This window comes from Geotrypetes seraphini, chromosome 19 (assembly GCF_902459505.1).
Source record: "Geotrypetes seraphini chromosome 19, aGeoSer1.1, whole genome shotgun sequence".
Classification (NCBI taxonomy): domain Eukaryota; kingdom Metazoa; phylum Chordata; class Amphibia; order Gymnophiona; family Dermophiidae; genus Geotrypetes; species Geotrypetes seraphini.
In genome coordinates, this window is record NC_047102.1 from 40,646,663 (window position 1) to 40,668,519 (window position 21,857).

Sequence of the window (21,857 nt, forward strand, 5' to 3'; positions counted from 1 at the left end):
CAGAGGAGAGCGTCTGATAAAAGGGATGGAAAACCTTTCATACGCTGAGAGATTGGAGAAACTGGGTCTCTTTTCCCTGGAGAAGAGGAGACTTAGAGGGGATATGATAAAGACTTACAAGATCATGAAGGGCATAGAGAGAGTAGAGAGGGACAGATTCTTCAAACTTTCAAAAAATAAAAGAACAAGAGGGCATTCGGAAAAGTTGAAAGGGGACAGTTTCAAAACTGCTAGGAAGTTCTTCTTTACCCAACGTGTGGTGGACACCTGGAATGCGCTTCCAGAGGATGTAATAGGGCAGTGTACGATACTGGGGTTTAAGAAAGGATTGGACAATTTCCTGTTGGAAAAAGGGATAGAGGGGTATAGATAGAAGATTACTGCACAGGTCCTGGACCTGTTGGGCCACCGTGTGAGCGGACTGTTGGGCACGATGGACCTCAGGTCTGACCCAGCGGAGGCATTGCTTATGTTCTTATGTTGCTTATGTACAGAGAAGGGCGAAAAAAATGATAAAAGGTTTGAATCGCCTTCCCTATGAGGAAAAGCTAAAGCAGCCAAGGTTCTTCTGCTTGGAGAAGAGACGGCTCAGGGGTGATATGATAGAGGTCTATAAAATACTGAGTGGAATGAAAAGGGTAAATGTGAAACACTTATTCACTTTTTCTAAAAATACTAGGACTAGAGGGCATACGATGAAACTACTAAGTAGTAGATTTAAAACAAACTGGAGAAAATATTTCTTCACTCAATGTGTAATTAACTCTGGAATTCATTGCCAGAGAATGTGGTGAAATCAGTAGCTTGGATAATTTCCTAAAAGAGAAGATGGCTTGAGAAAATCCACTGCTTATTCCTAGGATAAGTAGCATAAAATCTGCTTTATTACTTGGTCTCTAGCTAGTTGGCCACAGTTGAAAACAGGATACTGGGCTTGATGGACTTCAGTCTGTCCCAGTAGGGCAATTCTTAGGTTCTTAACCTGTTTTCACCTTTTGGCTATATTTTTTGGTTAGTAAATGAGATTATGTGAATTTGAAAAACGGAATAATATGCTGAGAGATGAGCATGCGCTTCCTCCATTGTAAGCAAATTGATCTCATGAATTGGGTTAAGAAGTACAAAATGCATAATTTTAATACTTTGTGCTAATTTCTGTCCTCCCAAAATCAATACAATTACAATATAACCCTTTTGTTTGATTTACCAGCAAGGCAGCTGCGACTTGCGTTCCTCATGCATTCTTGGAAGGATACATTGGATTATTCGAACAATACAATGGAATCGGCTATTCAGTATGAGAAATTTATGAATGTAAGGACATTTTCACCGACTCGTATTGACTCGACTCTTAGGCTATCCTGTGTATGTATGCTGTAGAATATTGCTGGAGGCCCAATGGGAAGATGCAGGCTGCTCCACTGGAATCACTGAAATCATAGTTTATAGAGTGCTAGCACTTACCTGCATGTTATGTGCATAAGAGCTAGGCAATATTCTATAAAGTACTCTTCCAGGTGTAAGTAAGGCAGTAGGAATGTGCTGCTAGAAGGGGACATTTTTAAAGTACACATGAGAATTACAGTCATATGGGTATGCTGGCCACATGGAACTCTTAAGCATATTATCCTAGGGATGCCCAATATGCTTCTAGAGCCTGGACCAATCAGGCCTTAGGCTTTGCGGGATGGGCCGGGAAGGGGCGGGCCCGCCTCATTTCAACGAGGCGGGCCTGCTGGCTGGACGGGCAAGACCCATCCGGGCAACAATTAAAGGTTAGTTTGGTGGGGGGAGGTTTGGGGGCTGTTAGTGCGGGAGGGGATGCGGAGGGGGGGTGTCTTCCGGCAGGAGGGGTTGGGCACCCTCCTGCCAGTGATTGGTAGTGTCGGGGGGGGGGCATCTTCCGGCAGGAGGATTTGGGCACCCTCCTGCCGGCAATCGGACAGGAGGCCACTATACTTATCGCGGCAGGGAGATCCCTTGCGCGATAAGTGTAGCAGCCGCGTCTACTCTAACCCGATTCTGTAACCGGCGTCTGTAACATGGACGCCAGTTACAGAATCGGGGGTTTAGTGTAGGCCCGATTCTGTATAGGACGCCTCTCCTGGGCTGTCCTATACAGAATCCGGGCTACAATGTCTATGTTTCAGTACCTGTTCTTGCAGATCTGTTTTTTCCCAGATCTGGTCTGACACCAGGACAAGTTAATAAATACACCTGGTTTGGGGAAACGCTTTTGGTGTCTCCAGGACCATGCTGGTACATGTTTCCTTCGTAGTCGTCTCTTCAAGGGGCCAGGTGACTTTCTGGTCACGTCTAAGTAGCAGTCTTCATCTTCATCTCCATCTTCTTCTCAATGGAAATTTGCGTTTATATTTTTTCCTGTTTTTCTCATTCAGAGTCTTCTTTTTCAGTTCTTCATGCTAAGAGCCTTGGCTCTCTGAGTTTTCTTCATATTGTAGGTTTTCTACACTTAATGTTTTCACCCTGCTTTCAGACTCTTTTCTTCTGAGAGAGTCTAGTTGGGATCTTATGCAGTCCTTCCTTGTTTCGTCTGCTGATTTTCCTCGAAGGGTTCTCTTCGCTTGGTGGAGTTAGGGATTTTTATACCTTCTTTCTCTTGCTTTTTAAGTACACCGGAGGACTACGTTTTTCTGGGTTTCAGATCTTTTTTTTTTCTAGTCGAGAAGTTCTTCAGGACTAATTTTTCCTTTTTCAGACTTCATGGCTCTGCTTCCTGGTTTTCAAGGCAGCCACCACATACTCCGATTCATACGGCTTCCAGTCTATACTTTTCAGTTCAACTCAGCCGTTGTCCTTACAAGTATAGGTGTTTTTTCTTTCAATCTGGCATTTGTTCCCAACTATTCCGAAAACAACTGAAAACCTGGCTTTTCTCTAACATATAACATCTCTTCTCCTGTTTACATCCCCTCTTTTATATGCTTTTGTAAATCCTTCTCCTCTCTCTTCCTATATTTTTAAGCTTTGTAAATCGTGTCGAGCTCCACTTCCGTGGAGATGATGCGGTATATAAACTTAAGGCTTAGTTTAGTTTAGTTTAGATTGTGCTGGCTGCATCTATTCAATTACAGGGCCTTCAGGTTTTTTCCTTTTTCTAAACATCTGGTTTTTCCCCGGATGTTTTTTCTTGGGAAATGGTTCAAGCACCATCTCAAACTATCTAATTTTCTTTAGGTTTTGAGTTTACATACCCTGAATTCATGTCTGTGTTTCATTGGAGTGCTCCTTGACACCACTCTTCTGAGAGCGTTTCTTCTTTAAGATTACTTTCAATCTCTCATCCGTCTGTGTCTGCAGTAGTTTCCTTTTTCAATCCTTTTCTGCCAGACACAGGATGGTTCTTCTGAGCAACAGGACTTCTCCTGTTTCTGTTATGCCACGGGTCGGACTACATTTTTGTACCCCTCAGTTGGCTTTTGTTTTCCAGTGGTAACAGGTGAGGGCTGGTCTCTCATAGCATGTATATCTTTGATCTGCAGTTGCTTCAATTATCCCAGGACAAGCAGGCAGGTATTCTCACTAATGGGTGACGTGATCCAATGGAGCCCCGATGCGGACGCTTCTTTGAAGAAAAACTCAAAGTTTCGAGTCGCCCGCACCGCACATGCTTGAGTGCCTTCCCGCCCAGACCAGGGCTTGAGAGAGTCCAAAGGAGAGCAACGAAACTGGTAAAAGGGCTGGAACACTGCCCATACGCCGAGAGGTTGGATAGGCTGGGGCTCTTCTCTCTGGAAAAAAGGAGGCTCAGGGGAGATATGATAGAGACCTTCAAGATCATGAGGGGCATAGAGAGGGTGGATAGGGACAGATTCTTCAGACTGAGGGGGACAACAGGTATGAGGGGGCATTCGGAGAAACTGAAGGGAGATAGGTTCAAGACAAATGCAAGGAAGTTTTTCTTCACCCAAAGGGTCGTGGACACTTGGAATGCGCTACCGGAGGAAGTGATCAGGCAGAGTACGGTACAGGGATTCAAACAGGGATTGGACGGATTCCTGAGGGATAAAGGGATCGTGGGATACTGAGAGAGGTGCTGGGATGTAACACAAGTATAGAAAGCTAACCAGGTAATAAGTATAGAAAGCCAACCAGGTCGTGCATGTGCAAGACCGGAGGGTTAGGACTTTGATGGGAAGATAGGACTTTAATGAGAAACCAAGGTGGCAAGGGGACCCTTCTGGTGATTCAGACAGGTCGTGACCTGTTTGGGCCGCCACAGGAGCGGACTGCTGGGCAGGATGGACCTATGGTCTGACCCGGCGGAGGCACTGCTTATGTTCTTAAAAATAGAATATAAACTTTTTCCTCATACCAAAAACTTAAGCACACCCTTAAACCCTCATTCCTAACCCCTCCCCATATCCCCTCCTTTATTACCATCCCTCCCCTCCCCAAAATAAATGCAAACTTCGAAACGCCCATAGTGGCCAAGCAAAAGAAAAACTCCCCTCATTTTCGTAATATTTATTGTCCCCCATATCATTCATTTTTTTTTTCCAATCCAAAATCAAACCCATTCTGTATATTAATTATATTCAACTTCTATCTTATTGAAACCAAGACATTTTTAGTCTTTAAATGCTTTCGTTCTATAATATTAGTGTACCTTACCATAAAATAAAAATATTGGTATTTACTTCTTCTCTAAGTTTCTTTAAAACTTAAAAATTCTTAAACCACATAAGAAATACTTCAATTTAATCATATATGTTAATCTCATATAAGTATCTAATTGTATTCTATTATATGCCTTATGCATTATATAATATTTCTCTGTTTACTCCATGTATCTCTGAACATTCTCTAGTACATCCTAAAAGAATATATTAAACCTTTCAATTTCATTTAATATATATCACAAAATCTTAATTCCTTTTCTAGGCATTCACACCATTCACATTATCCACTCACACTTAATATTACATTCTTTATTAATTCATATCCCATATGTAATAACTTAATAATTAAATTTTCATTTTATAATGTTAATATGTCATCTAAACTCCCTTATATATTAAAATCTTCATATGTTAAATACTGAGAGAGTAAATCCTATTTTATAATCTCTATATTGCCCATAAAATCCCTGTATCCTATATAATCAATATCTACTTTTGTATCCAAAAACTCCATTAGTATATGGCTTTTAATACCCTATTACATCTTATTGTCCCGCCAAAAATAATCTGTCCAATTTTCTTCCAAAAGCCGTCTTCCATGTTAATCCTCTTCTTTTCTTCTAACTTCTGTTTTTCATTGTTGATTTCATTTAAACATATGACAACTTTCAAAGAGCAGGTCATATCGTACAGACTCACACTCTTTCTGAATTTCAGTTTGCCATATTCATCAAACCTACTCAACAACATTTAGAGTCTTCCCTCCCCCCCCCCATTTCCTTTCTTCATTAAGAGCTGTATATATGTTTGTGCTCTTTGCTTAAAAGCGTCCTGGGGTTACATTCTAACTTACTTTACTATGGTAACATATGTTGTTGTGCAGAGTTACGAAACCGCACTGATTTCAGTCTGAACTGTACAGTGTGCAATTCTACAGTTTTATTTATGGCATCAATGAAAGGCAAGTTCTATAACACCAGCTGTATTCCTTTTGTTTAAGAGGGACCTTGGGGTGATAGTGTCCGAAGATCTAAAGGCGAAAAAACAGTGTGACAAGGCAGTGGCTGCTGCCAGAAGGATTCTGGGCTGTATAAAGAGAGGCGTAGTCAGTAGAAGGAAGAAGGTGTTGATGCCCCTGTACAGGTCATTGGTGAGGCCCCACTTGGAGTATTGTGTTCAGTTTTGGAGACCGTATCTGGCGAAAGACGTAAGAAGACTTGAGGCGGTCCAGAGGAGGGCGACGAAAATGATAGGAGGCTTGCGCCAGAAGACGTATGAGGAGAGACTGGAAGCCCTGAATATGTATACCCTAGAGGAAAGGAGAGACAGGGGAGATATGATTCAGACGTTCAAATACTTAAAGGGTATTAACGTAGAACAAAATCTTTTCCAGAGAAAGGAAAATGGTAAAACCAGAGGACATAATTTGAGGTTGAGGGGTGGTAGATTCAGGGGCAATGTTAGGAAATTCTACTTTATGGAGAGGGTAGTGGATGCCTGGAATGCGCTCCCGAGAGAGGTGGTGGAGAGTAAAACTGTGACTGAGTTCAAAGAAGCGTGGGATGAACACAGAAGATTTAGAATCAGAAAATAATATTAAATATTGAACTAGGCCAGTTACTGGGCAGACTTGTACGGTCTGTGTCTGTGTATGGCCGTTTGGAGGAGGGTGGGCAGGGGAGGGCTTCAATGGCTGGGAGGGTGTAGATGGGCTGGAGTAAGTCTTAACAGAGATTTCGGCAGTTGGAACCCAAGCTCAGTACCGGGTAAAGCTTTGGATTCTCGCCCAGAAATAGCTAAGAAAAAAAAAAAACAAAAGAAAAAAAAAAATCATTGGCCTGGGTCCTTTTTGTGCAGTTAGCCTTTTTGTTGTGATCCTATGAGCACGTTCCACTTCTAACTGAAATTTGCTTTTTAAAGGTAGAATCTTCATTAAAAACCTAGTCATGAATGTAACTGAATCATTTTTTTCTACCCCTTCAGGTAGACCAAGAACCCTTAAATTGCATCTCCTTTCGCGGTTCGACAAATCTTCCAAATCTCTCTTTAATATTTCAGTTTCTTTCTGAGCCTTTTTAAACTGCCCTAATTCCAATTCAGTTATTTCCACCTTTTTCTCCAGAGTATTCATTTTTAAATCTACAATATTCATTCTGCTTTTTAACCCTGCTATCTCATCTTTAACTTCTTTTATATATCTTGAGTTCTCTAACACAATTTCTTGTACCTTTTGAATTTCCCGCAAAAGATCTCTATTATCAACCTCCTCCACAGGCAAAGGAACTGATTGAGGGAAAGTCACTTCCAGTTGTGACCTTTTACCTCCGCTTGATCCGTTTGCCATCGCACTTTAAGTTCCTTTACCCGACCCCGATGCCATTTTAACAATCTTAATGCTTCCTTTTTTTAAATTCTCTTTATTATTTTCCACTTAAAAGTTAAGTAAACTGCCTGCTTTCACAGAGCCGATCTCCTACACAGCCATCTCTCAGCACGTCGAAGCCACACCCCCCGGCCAAACAGTATTGAAAAATTTATTATCCTAAGTTGCCAACTCTCTCACCATCCCATTGTGGTTAGCTTGGAGGTCACCCATTAGTGAGAATACCTGCCTGCTTGTCCTGGGATAAAGCAATGTTACTTACCATAACAGTTGTTATCCAGGGACAGCAGGCAGCTATTCTCACGTCCCACCCACCTCCCCGGGGTTGGCTTCTCTGCTAGCTATCTGAACTGAGGAGACGCGCCCTGTGCAGGGCGGGAAGGCACTCGCGCATGTGCGGTGCGGGCAACTCGAAACTTCGAGTTTCTTCAAGCAAGACTGCATGTGAGGCGTCCGTATCGGGGCTCCGTTGGATCACGTCACCCATTAGTGAGAATAGCTGCCTGCTGTCCCTGGATAACAACTGTTATGGTAAGGAACATTGCTTTTAGGTGCTGGAGAATTTCCCAAATATTCTCCAGAGTTATCACTGGCGGTTTTTTAGGTGGGAGCAAACTCCAACTCCCAGCTCTGCCTGCTCTCCCATGTTCCTCGCTGCAAGTGCCCCTCGAAACGGGGTTTCCTTCAAGTGAGAATTCTCATGAGACTTCCCCAACACTGCTGTGTTGAGAGCAGGGCAAGGTGGAGTGATGACTCCCGGAGGTGAAAGAGATGTTTCAAAGTCTAGCTCCTCGGCATCTTCTCCAGCCGGGAAGGCAGCAGACACACCTCCGGACCCTTCCTGAGACCTCGAAGTTATGGCGAACTCCAGGATAGAACGCTGGGCAGGGGAAGACGTTCTAACCATCGAGGGCATGGAATGAATGCTTCCTTTTCATTTTGTGTGCGGCATATCGATCAGGTAGGAATTAGTTTGCAAGACTCTGCCTCGCCTGATCGAAGACGCCGTCACTTGTCCACCGCCATCTTAGATCCACCCTGTTCTCTGGCTTTTGGCCTCCCTGGGGGCTTTTTTTTAATATGGATAAATAGCTGTTTACTTATGAAAAAAAGCTTTGTACAATTACGTTCATAGGGGTAATTTTATAACAGGGAGTCTATAAAAAATGTTAAACTGTGTTCATTTTATGCCTCTTTTTTTATAACCTCTCATATAGTCATCAGTATGTACATTTTATATTATTGTTTAAAACATTCAAGTACGCGCGTAAAGAAAATTATGGAACCCTCATTTCAGAGACTGTGAAACTGATTTACATGTTTCACAAACAGCGTTCTGTAAATAAGATGCTACTAAGAGAGGAAGATATCAGCGTGGTCTAACTGTTAAGATGTGGTGTTTTTTGTTTTACGTGATGAGTGTTTATTTTATTTGAAAAACTTTTTTTAAGTTTTTACCAAAAAACACTAAATTGACAAAAAACAATGTATCTATAAAAGAGTAACCACAATGTTTTTAGTGCCATCCAAACAGGCTCTGCTTTCTGTACTCTTATAACCTCAAATGCTACCCATTATACCAAGCATTATAACCAAAATTCCCCTCTTCCCCCCCCCTCCCCCCCCGAGCTCATGGAGTATTATCAGGGTCAGAAAACCAGAATCAGAGTCTAGGGAATTCTTATACTTACATTACCCCATTCCCAGGAAGATTGTATTTAAGAAAATATTGTTGGCAACATTTTCTTATCCGATTGCAAATAGATGGAATAATCCGCTCAGAACATTACATTTTCAAAATTTCTAGATATGTTTAGGGGGTATGTAAATATTAAATAATACTATTTTGCTTATAATAGCTAATTCTGTAACTTTTTGGGAATGCCCAGTCTCTTAGTCTGTGTGAAGTAGAGAATGACAGGGTGGCTGTTACCTGTGGCTAGCCGCGGGTAGCCATGGGTAACCTGCTGAAACAGGGAGAGAAAAATTAGTGGTCGCTGCGGGGATGGGAACAAGGCCATTCACCGCCTCGTAGAGCAATGAATGGTCTTGTCTCCGCAGTGAAGCCAGCACGGATCGTGCAGTCCAGCATCCCCACCCGATCGCCGCATCCTACGTCCTGCCATCTCCTTCCCTCCACCTCACCTTAGGTACCTGCCAAGTCCGACTTTAATTCTTCTCCCAGCCGCACGCTTTCAATAAGCTGCGCGTGCACTTGAATTGTTGAATCTCCTCATCTGACGCAACTGGAAACAGGAAATTGGGTCAGAGGAGAAAATTCAACAGCTCAAGCAGCCATGCGCGTGGCTTATCAAAAGCGTGCGGCTGAGAGAAGAATTAAAGTCGGACTCGGCAGGCACCTAAGGTGAGGTGGAGGGAGGGAGATGGCAGGACGTAGCGATTGGGGGCTTCTGGACCGCGCATGTTCCCTCACACTAGGAAAGAGGGAGTGGACAGTAGTTGTGGGGACTGGGCAGGGACAGTGGTCGTGGTGACGGGGCAGTGACAGGGATGGTGGTCGCGGTGACGGGGACAAATTTTTTCCCCGTGTCATTCTCTAGTGTAAAGTATTCAACACTTGGCTATGAGCCATGGGGGGATAGCAACCTGTATGTAAGGAGACCATAATTAAAATGTTTTTGCCTCTTTGAAGAATATCTAACTCTGTAGGATTTCCACATCTTTGAAAAATGCAGCTTATTTGTTCAGTACCAAAATATTGATGGGGAAGAATGTAACCAATGATTTTGTATACATTTCTCCCCCCCCCCCCAACAACTTCTCATTTTGACCCCTAAGCTCCTGAGGAAGCAGGTTTATTAAAAATAATCATTTCCAGAGAGAAAATCAAAGGATATCCTAAAACTATTTGTAAATAATTAATTACTTACTGCCACCCAAAAGGACATTATTTTGTGACACAGCCAAATGCTATGGCTAAAGGAATTATCCATTTTAAACATAAAGGAGTAATTGCACAACACCAGAATTTACAGTCTATGGCCCAGAAATATCAAAGAGGAGACAAGTTAATTTAATCATGTATTTTTTTAATGGATATAACTTATGGGCAGATTGGATAGACCATTCAGGTATCTGCCGTCATTTACTATGAAAGGTATACACAAGATTTAGTGTGAAAATGACATTCTTGTAGCTTTGTGCCATGCACTAACCCAGGTATAGCATTAATCACATCCTGAAATGTAGTAAGATTTGATCATCTAAGAACATAAAAATAACCTCACTGGGTCAGACCAATGGTCCATCTAGCCAATATCCCTTCATCGCAGTGGGCAATCCAGGTCACAACAGTACCTGGCAAAACCCCAAATATTAGCAACATTTCATGCTACCAATCCAGGTCAAGCAATGGCTTCCCTCATGTCTGTCTCAATAGCAGACTTTGGACTTTTCCTCCAGGAACTTATCCAAACCTTTTTTTAAACTCATTTACATTAACTGTGTGGATAACGAATGCAGTGAAAAAGGCGATAAATGACAAGAAGGCATCATTCTAAAAATGGAAAAAGGACAAATCAGAAGACAACCGAAAGGAGCACAAAAAACATCAAAAGGAGTGTCACCGAGTGGTTAGGAAAGCAAAAAGGAAATATGAAGAGAGACTGGCGGGGGAAGCAACAAACTTCAAATCATTCTTCAGGTACGTCAAGGGGAAGCAACCGGCAAGGGAGGAAGTGGGACCCTTGGATGATGGAGACAGAAAAGGAGTGGGAAAAGGGGAAAAGGAGATAGCTGACAGGTTAAACAAATTCTTCACTTCAGTTTTCACGAGGGAGGACACAACTAACATTCCGGAACCCGAGGAGATCGCAAAAGGAGACCAGGATGATAATCTGGTCCAACTAGAGGTGAGCAAGGTGGATGTCCTCAGGCAGATAGACAGGCTAAAGAGCGACAAATCGCCAGGTCCGGACGGCATTCACCCAAGGGTGCTCAAGGAACTAAGGAACGAAATAGCTGAGCCACTTCGACAAATATGCAACCTATCTTTAAAAACCGGAGAAATACCGGAAGACTGGAAAATAGCAAATGTCACGCCCATCTTCAAGAAAGGCTCAAGGGGAGACCCAGGAAACTACAGGCCGGTGAGCTTGACCTCGGTCCCGGGCAAGATGTTGGAAACGCTGATTAAAGACAGCATCTGGGAACACATCGAAAACACTGAGCTGCTAAAGCCGAGCCAGCATGGCTTCTGCAAGGGCAGGTCATGCCTCACAAACTTATTATACTTCTTTGAGGGGGTAAACAGCCAGGTGGATAAAGGGGAATCTGTAGACATCATTTACCTTGACTTCCAAAAAGCCTTTGACAAGGTACCACACGAAAGACTGCTGAGGAAGCTATGGAACCACGGGGTGCAAGGGGAGGTACACCGATGGATGAAAAACTGGCTGGCAGACAGGAAACAGAGGGTTGGAATAAAGGGCCATTACTCAGACTGGCAATGGGTCACGAGCGGAGTTCCGCAGGGGTCGGTGCTGGGACCGCTCCTATTCAATGTATTTATTAACGACCTGGAGGCAGGTACAAAATGTGAGGTTATTAAATTTGCGGATGACACTAAATTATACAGCAGGGTTGAAAACATGGAGGACTGCAAAGATCTCCAAAAAGATCTGACAGCGCTGGAAGAGTGGGCAAAAAAAGTGGCAAATGAGCTTCAACATAGGGAAATGTAAGGTCATGCACATAGGGAAAAAGAACCTGATGTACACTTACACAATGGGGGGATCACCGCTAGGGGTGAGTGACATTGAAAGAGACCTGGGAGTGATGGTAGACACATCATTGAAGGCATCGGCGCAGTGCGCCGCGGCCTCAAGGAAGGCAAACAAAATGTTGGGCATCATTAAGAAGGGTATCACGACCAGGACGAAGGAAGTCATCCTGCCACTATATCGTGCAATGGTGCGCCCGCACCTGGAGTACTGTGTCCAGTACTGGTCGCCGCACCTCAAGAAGGACATGGCGGTACTTGAGAGAGTCCAGAGAAGAGCAACTAAGCTAATAAAGGGTATGGAGGACCTCTCATATACTGACAGACTGAAAAAGCTGGGGCTTTTCTCCCTGGAAAAGCGGAGACTTAGAGGAGACATGATAGAAACCTTCAAGATCATGAAGGGCATAGAAAGAGTAGATAGGGACAGATTTTTCAAATTATGGGGAACCACAAGTACAAGGGGGCACTCAGAGAAATTGAAAGGGGGAAGGTTTAGAACAAATGCCAGGAAGTTCTTTTTCACCCAGAGGGTGGTGGACACATGGAACGCACTACCGGAGGATGTGATAAGCAGGAGCCCGCTACAGGGCTTCAAAGAAGGTTTAGATAGGTACCTGGAAGACCAAGAGATTGAGGGGTATAGATAGGAGTAGAGGTAGGTTATAGGGATAGGATTAGAGACAGTACAGAATTAGTCAGGGACACTGTTCAGGCAACTAGGCCTGATGGGCCGCCGCGGGAGCGGACCGCTGAGCAAGATGGACCTCTGGTCTGACTCGGCGGAGGCAACCTCTTATGTTCTTAACTGCTCTTACCATATCCTCTGGCAAGGCGTTCCAGAGCTTACCTATTCTTTGAGTGAAAAAGCATTTCCTCCTATTGGTTTTAAAAGTATCTCGCTGTAACTTCGAGTGTCCCCCTAGTCTGGAATTTTTGATGGAGTAAAAAATTGTTCCACTTGTACCCGTTCCACTCAGGGTTTTGTAGACTTCAATTATATCTCCCCTCAGCCATCTCTTTTCCAAGCTGGAGAGAGCCCTAACCTCTTTAGTCTTTCCTCATGAAAGGAGTTCCATCCCCTTTATCATCTTGGTCACTTTTCTTTGAACCTTTTCTAGTTCCACTCTATCTTTTTTGAGATTTTTGTTCCAAGCCTCCAATATAAAGTGATAATCCCAAGCCAGCTAACATTTATCCAGCTCTTTATAGAACCATGAAATTAAAGTCTGTTCTATAGGATCTCCCTCAAAGAATGCACTAAGTTGCCATCCAAAAACTTAAGATGGACTGTGGGGAGACAAGGATGTCAGATAATGCGACAGCTGAACTTTGTTGCATCTCCTGAAAAATAAGAAGAGTCCCATCTTCTTGCGACAAATGCAAGAACACCATATTCTCCACCAGAAGCAAGAAAACACTATTGACGAGTGTTTAAAAAGATATTAAATAATGTTTGTGTACATAATATATGTAATGTGGTGTGGGTAGATCCTTGGTTGTTAGTTCACCTCTCTTTGGATATTAGGTGCTTTTTATAAATTAGGCTCCTAAAGCTACCAATCTCCAGTAGTATCTCTGAGACATAAGAACATAAGTCGTGGTCCATCATGCCCAGCAGTCCGCTCACGTGGCGGCCCATTAGGTCCAGGACCTGTATACTAGCCCTCTATCTATACCCTTCTATCCCTTTTTCCTTCAGAAAATTGTCCAATCCCTTCTTGAACTCCAGTACCGTACCCTGTCCTATCACTCCCTCTGGAAGCGCGTTCCAGGTGTCCACCACATGTTGGGTGAAGAACTTCCTAGTATTGGTTCTGAATCTGTCTCCTTTTAATTTTTCGGAATGCCCTCTCATTCTTGTAGTTGTCGAAAGTTTGAAGAATCTGTCCCTCTCCACTTTCTCTATGCCCTTCGTGATCTTATAAGACAGATGCAAATATGTAAATATCCTGTGTAGATACATCACAACTCTGCCTCTGATCTTCCTTTAGTACCTACCATTCAGGGTTATAAGGTGCAGAGAAAGAAAGCACCTACTTCTGTATCTATATGTATATCCCCATACAATTTTATAAGGGCTATCTAATGCATGTAAGACGTGTTATAAAATTAATTCCATACTGTGCAGCCCATTTTTAGTTAGAGGTGTGTCTTTTTTATAATTCTTTGCCACAAAGGCTGTTCAGAGCAATAATTGTGATTTGTGAGGTTAATGAAAGGCCAATTTGCTGTAATAGATGCCTGGTTATTAGTTAGCTTCAAAGATATCCACATGTTTTAGTTAAAAGTACGTGTATAAATATTATCATTTATTAAGTTATAATTTCCTGAAATGAAATATGGACATAATTAACTTTCGTTGCAAGGTGTGTGAATAGCTAAGACCTCATACTGCATATGTCACGTTTTCTGTAGGAGTTCTTTTTAAATGTGAAAGATCTGCTTAGAGCACCTGCTGATATCGCTGGCCAGTATGAGAAATGGGAAGAGCAAGAGACAGAGCTGAATAAATGGTGAATACAATAAATTCTATTATAATGAGTGTTGCTAGGGTCCAGGTTTCTATATACGAGAGATCTTCAAAACGTTTCTGCACTTTTTATTTTTTTAAACATTATTAAATATCTCAAAAACAAATTACATCACTTTTCCATATAATCACCCTGTTTTGCTTGACTAGTCACATGACATTCTATGACACTTTCTCTTACCACTTCTCCTGCCCCAGGAAATATGAACATGTGCAGAAACGGTTTTGGAAGAACCCTCATATATTGCAGATGCACAGCTGGAAATTAATGTTAAGTGAATGTTCTCAATTAGAGGAGAAATCAATCGATCTCAAGAGTTTTGCCAAAAGCATAACATAAATACTTCTCTATTTGCATAAAGGTAATTTTGCAGTTTTGTTTTGGAGAAAAATAGCATTCCATCTTTCCAGCTCTGGAGCAGATTTCAGTTTACAGAGGGATCTTTGCAGGCCATGATACATTTTTATGGATTAGAATAAAAATGATCTAATCATGATGTATGTTTTCAAGGGAAATTGGAAAGTAAGTCAAGTTGGGCTGTTTTTAGATTTGTTGATGTAAAATGTAATTTATTTTTGAGCAGTTTTTGTGAGAAAAAGTCTGCTGTTCATGAAGCACTGTGTGATAACGTCGATACCCGCACCGTTATGGAAGAAATGCGCTCCCTTGTTAGTCACAGCAACTGCTATATCGCTGCTAAGAAAACATCCAGGCAAATGCCTGACAGAATGCTGCTGAAAAGTATCGCTGCCTATCTCACCCAGATGCTGAAAGTAAGTGACAAGGAACTGTATGTGCACAATATGTCCATTGCATCCCAGTCATATATCATATGAAAACAGAGGTCTTTTAGGATTGTCTAGTAACGGCAACATAATAAATGATGGTAGAAAAAGACCATCTCGTCTGAACATTTACTTATTCATTCAGTTTTCTACACAATTCTCCCCAGGGGAGCTCAGAATGGTTTACATGAATTTATTCAGCTACACAAGCATTTTTTCCCGACTGGCCGGTAGGCTCACAATCTGTCTAATGTATCTGGGGCAAGGGGGGGGATTAGATGACTTGCCCAGTGTCACAGGGATCAACATGAGTTTGAACCCACAACCTCAGGGTGCTGAGGCTCTAGCTTTAACCACTGTGCCATACTCTTCCCCAACATTAAGGTGGTTTAGAGTTGCAGTAGAAGTTCTGTGTGTGCTGCTCCCCCTTATGTTTTGTTTGGAATGTGTGCCGGCTGAGATTCCAGGTATGCCGTGAGATGCTGGGGAAGAGGAGAGGCGCCAGATGTCTGCCTGCAGGACGTGCCTCTTGCGGTGAGAGGCACATTCTGTAGGCATGCGTGTGACATCATCATGACGTCCACACACGGCAGATGTCCTTGAGCTGCAGCCACCACGTTTAGTGTACTGTGGCTTTTTAAAGTTATTGAGACGCTGCATTAAGGGGACATAGTTATCAACATGGGCTACCATTAAGATGTTTTGTCTTACTGTGTTTTTGTTCATCAGAAATTATTTGAAAACCCAAGGCAATAACAGCAATAACAATCTGAACATAGGCAATAACAGCAATAACAATCTGAACATAGGCTTCAGATAACAGCAGTAAAAAGCAATACACAATATGCTATTTACAATGTCAATACAATCAATAAACATCTTAATAGACAATATAGGGTGTAAATATAGTGTAACAGGAGTTAGAAAATAAGGAAACTAACTTGAAGGTGCACATGAAGTCATAAAGGTTCATGAAAATGATCTCGGCTAAAGTAGGAATAGATAAGCAAGTCCTGCTACAGTATGTGCAACAGGTTGTAGTCCTTTTGGGACCGATTCTAAAAACGTTGACCAAAGTTAGGTGGCGGTAGGTGCCTTACCGCCGCCTAACTTAATTGGTTTAATCAGTGCTCTGATTATGTCAATTAAAAATTAAAACTCCATAATTAAAAAAAAACGGAGGAGCTTATCAAGTTTCAAATTTATTAAAATTTGATATGCCACTTATAAAACTATCTAAGTGATGTGTACATAAGTATAACATTAAAATATAGACGGGACAAACATACATAAAAGGGGAGGGGAGTAGGATAGAGAAATACAATATTTAAAATGAAAGAGACAATAGAAGGCGGCACAAATAGGAGGAGATTAAAATCTTGTCTGATGGCTAAGTTAATTAGTAATCAAAAACGTCCTTAAACAGGAACGTTTTTAAACTTCATTTAAATTTTGTGATGGTGCTAGAGAATGACACGGTGGGGGGAAAAAGTGCTCACTGTGGGCACGGGAACAAGGCCATCTACCGCCCCGTGGAGCGGTGAATGACCTTGTCCCGGGGGCTTGGCTTGGAGCGCGCAAAATGGTCGCATAACCGCGGAGCTCCCTGAACCCAGACAACTAACTGATAGGAAAAGTTGTTTTGAATCGCGCACCCGCGTTACAAATCAATAAAATCAGCTTCGGAAATGGCAACAACAAGGCAGGGGAAGTCGGAGAAGCCGTGCACTTCCGGTGTTTCGGCGAAAAGATCGAAAGTTACTCCGGTGTCGCCCTCGAGTGTGCCGATCCCGCTGGAAACTGAGGAATACTCAGACAAAGCAGACATTATGGCAGAGCTGTTTAAAATTAAATTAATGCTGTCTGACAACGCTGGAAAGATTTCGGAGGTCAAAGAGGAAGTGCTAAGTCTGAAGCAGGAGATTCAGACTGAAAGGCAGAGGATGTCTGCAATTGAAGAGAGAGTCGAACTGCTGGAAGCTGTTACACAAAACTGTGAAAGTGAAAGACAGACTGTAGAAAGCTTGAAAAATCAGCTGATAGATTTGGAAAACCGGGGAAAAAGGAAGAACATAAGAGTGCTTGGTCTGGCTGAATATCTTGAAGGGGGAGACACTATACAGTTTTTAGAGAACTTGTTACCTAAACTGTTACAGTTAAACTCCAAGTGGCCGTTGGAAATAGAACGGGCACATAGAGAATGGCCCCAGACCCTTGATTTTTAAAGTTTTAAGATACCAGCAGGCTTTAGAAATCTTAAAAGTAGCAAAAGCGAATAAAAATTTAAATTATAAAGGGTCTAAATTGTTGTTGGTCCCAGACTTTGCAAAACACACTGCAAACATCAGAAAGCAGTTCCTTATGCTGAGGCAGCAGTTGAAAGAGAAAGGTTACATGTACGGCTTGTACTATCCATCTTCCATGAGAGCGTCTACTGGAAATAAGTCCTGGTATTTTCAAGACCCTGCAAAACTTAAAGAGTTTCTATCACAAGAGGAACCGATGTCTACATGAAGGAAAATTGATTAAAGAACATGGAGAAGACTCATTTTGAAGAGAAGAGGAAAAAAAAAAAGGGAAGAAAGAAGAAAAAAAAAAAAAGTGGTTTGATATTGGACCAAGTTATTTTTACTGCATTTTACTACATTTGAAAATCTTTTGACTAAGTTTTTAATATTTTGAATGTACTGATACATTCTTAATAAGAAATTAATTTATTTATGGGAGTTATTATAAATATAATATATATATTTGCCCAACTACTAAGTACTAACTATTATGAATAATAATATTTGATTAATATAAGGAAATAAATATAGGATACTGAATATTTCAAAAAGGGATTATTAATAAAACAGGAAATAATTTTAGAATTTTATTAATAAATATGAAATATATAATTTATTCAAATATTTATTTATATTGAATATATTATGTATGATTTTTACATGAGAATGTTTAAAATAAAGTGGTTAAATGCTGGTATTAATAATATATTAACTGTATGAATGAATATATTTAAATTAATAATGAATATTTAATATACATGGAATTATAGTTAAATTTGAAAATGTTAACATAATATTAAGATGGGACATATATTACTTTCGAGAGAGGATATGTTTATAATTTTTATGAATTAATTAAATATGAATCTTAATATAATTATTTATTTCACCTAGATACTAATTGATATGAAATACAAAAATTATTAAATAAAGGGTTAAGTCTGGGAATTGGGATTTTTAAAGAAGAGATAATTAATAAGGAGGTAAAGAATTTTAAAATACTAATTATTTATGTGAATAATTTATATGAATGAAAATTTATATGAATAAATTATTTATATGAATAATTTATATGAATATTTATATTGAATTCATTATAGATAATTTTATGTAATTTGCTGAAATGAAATATCAATATTAATGTCACTAATTATTAATTGAATGATTGAATAGATATAGATATAAATAATTAAATAATTACATATGTGGGGGAAAAGAATAGCTGAATTTTTTGAGATATGTTAATTCAATATGGAGGGATATTAGTTGCCTGGGGGAGGGGGTTTAGGGTCTGCTATACCAATGTGTGTTCCAGGTCAGACAATGATTATGGGGGGGAGGGGAGGGAGAATAGAGGGAGGGAGGAGGGTTCAGAGGAATACTATATTTATGAGGAATGAAAATAGGAAAAATGTAAAATTTGAATTCTTTCTTTATAATTTTATTTTCAGGGGGTGAAAGGGATGGGGGGATTGGATGAAGGAAATATATTTAATTAATGTGCTGAGGTCTGGTCATCTTTATTATTATAGAAGTATTTGCCAAAATTTAATTATAAAATAGATGGGTATAAAAATTTATTCTATTAATGTCAATGGTTTAAATCATCCTATTAAGAGAAAGAAAGTACTAACGTTCCTTAAAAAGCAAAATGCGGACATATATTTTATTCAAGAGATACACCTTTCAGAGATTGAATCTAAGAAGTTATCTGGGGGTTGGATTTCTAAATGTTTCTTTGCACCTGCAGTGGGGAAAAAAGCTGGGGTTGCTGTCCTGATAAATAGGAAGTGCAATGCTGATTTCAAATTAATAAACTATGATCCTTTAGGAAGATGGGTGCATATCAAAATGGTTCTGGGAAATACAACCCTGGATTTATTCAATTTATATGCTCCTAATTCGAATCAAATGGAGTTTTCAAACAAGTTCAACAATTACTGTTACCACTGGCTGCTTCTAATTTAGTCGTAGCAGAGGATTTCAATGCTGTAATGGATCCGATTTTGGATAAGAAACCAAGTAGAATTATGAAATCGTTAGGTTTAAGTAATTTGGTTCAATCTTGTAATTTAGTTGATATATGGCGTATTCTTCATTTTAATGATCAGGAATTCTCTTTTTGTTCTCAGGTCCACAAATCTTTCTCACGAATTGATTATATATTCGTGTCTAATAATATAGCGCAGCGAGTGATGAATGCAGTTATTGATCCCATTGTAATTTCAGACCATGCTGGTGTGTGGATTGACTTTCAGAATAATGATATAGTACATTTCAATCCAATTTGGAAATTTGATAATGCTTTACTTGCGGATTTGAACTTTCTGGAAGATTTTAAATTAAAGATGAATGAATTTTTTCAAATTAATAATTCGGACAATATTAATGCTGAGATTTTGTGGGACGCATTTAAAGCAACAATAAGAGGGAATATTATTTCATATTCAGCATTTATCAAAAAACAACTTAAAAAACAATATGATGATTTGGAAAAACAAATTAAAGTATTAGAAAATAAATTAATTAAGAATTGGGAACATAATAGATATTTTCTATAAGCAAGTTCAGTACTATGGTAATTCAAACAAAGCTGGAAGATTATTAGCTAATTTTCTTAAAGCAAAAAAAAGGAAATCTAAGATTATTGCAATTAAAGATACACAAGGCAATACACACACTAACACCAAAGATATTTTAATACAATTTCTTGATTTTTATAAAGATTTATATTCTTCTGAATCTTATGAAAATAAAGAACAAGAGGGATTCAATTTTTTAAACTCATTTATTGGACCAAATGTTCCGGATCATATAAAACGAAGTTTAGAAGATCCTATATCTTTAAAAGAAATAGAATCAGCATTGAAGTCTCTTAGAGTTGGATCCGCTCCGGGTGGTGATGACTATACTGTTGAATTCTATAAAACATTTCAAACTATTATCTTACCATACTTATTAAATTTGTATCAGTACCAAATAAATAATGGGACTATATCAGGTACTATGGCTGATTCGGTAATTATTGTCTTACCAAAACCAAACAGGGATCCTACCTTGGTTTCAAACTACAGGCCTATATCTTTATTAAATGTAGATGGTAAGTTGATTGCTAAAGTTTTAGCAATAAGATTGGCAAAAGCTCTTCCTTTTATTATTGATGTACACCAAACAGGATTTATTGCTAAAAGACACTCATCAAACAATACTAGATTAGCATGCCACTCTTTAAATTTAGTGAAAAATATGAATGATCCAGCTTTTATGCTATCTTTAGATGCAGAAAAAGCATTTGGTAGAGTGGAATGGAGTTATATGTATCAAGCTCTGGAATGGTTTGGAATAGGCCCCGGTTTTATTAAAATGATTCAGACTTTGTATAGCTCTCCTGGTGCAAGATTATATATTAATAACAATTTATCAGATAGATTTAACTTGCGTAGGGGAGTTAGACAAGGATGCCCTTTGTCCCCCTTACTTTTTGATATTGTTTTAGAACCCTTATTAATTGCAATTAATCAAACTAAGGAGATAAAGGGAATCCCATTTTCTTACTGGGAATTTAAACTTTCTGCATATGCAGATGATATATTATTATATTTAAGAGAACAGGGGAAGACTGTTCCAAGTTTACTTAATCTTCTAGAGAAATTTGGGAAATTTTCTGGATATAAAATTAATTGGAGTAAATCGGAAATTCTTCCAATTAATGTTCACTGTACCAAAGGATTATTTGATTCATATTCATTTATTTGGAAAGAAGATGGGTTAAAATATTTAGGAATTATTATAAAAAATACAATTGAAGATACAGTCAAAGAAAATGAAAAACTTTTATTAAAAAAAATAACAGAAATGTGTGAGCAATGGAATCCTTTACATCTTTCTTGGTGGGGAAGAGTTCAAACAATTAAAATGATGATATTGCCTGTGGTTTGTTATCAAATGAGTATGATACCAATATTTTTTCAGGGGTCATTCTATAAAAAGTTAAACAATATTCTTACAAAATTTGTTTGGTTTGGGAAAAGACCCAGAATTGCTTTAGTATCTTTACAAAGACCAATTATGGAGGGAGGGGTAAATTTTCCAAATTTTTATAGGTACCATCAAGCCTATATTCTAAGACAGGGTATGTATTGGATTCTTCCAGATCTCATGGAGAATGTACCAGATTGGCTATATCTAGAATGGCGGCTCCTGTTCCCATTACATTTAGAAGAACATTGAATGATGTTATTTCAGAAGGATCAATGCTTAGTTTTTCACAATTGCAACATAAATTTGGATTAAATAAAACACAATATTTTAAATGGATGCAATTGAAGCAAGCTATTCAGGCAGGGTTCCCTGAATGGAAAGATCTTAATACTCAATATAGTCTGCAGGTTCTATGTTTCCAGCCGGATTTTTTGGGTCACCAAGCCGCAAAATGGTATAAATTGTTAAATGGATTTTTAAATAAAAAAAAGAAAACTGGACT

The 21,857-nt window shown here is 39.7% G+C and overlaps 1 protein-coding gene across 4 annotated transcripts in view; it reads left to right on the forward strand.

Annotated features, from left to right (window-relative positions):
* Positions 1-21,857, forward strand: part of CARS1 (cysteinyl-tRNA synthetase 1) — a 146,272-nt gene that overhangs the window by 88,674 nt on the left and 35,741 nt on the right. For all 4 annotated transcript variants that reach the window (XM_033928484.1, XM_033928483.1, XM_033928481.1 and 1 more), the window contains 3 exons: positions 1,211-1,314; positions 14,186-14,283; positions 14,885-15,074. In XM_033928484.1, coding sequence (XP_033784375.1) covers positions 1,211-1,314; positions 14,186-14,283; positions 14,885-15,074 — 392 coding nt within the window. The remainder of the gene's footprint in view (positions 1-1,210; positions 1,315-14,185; positions 14,284-14,884; positions 15,075-21,857) is intronic.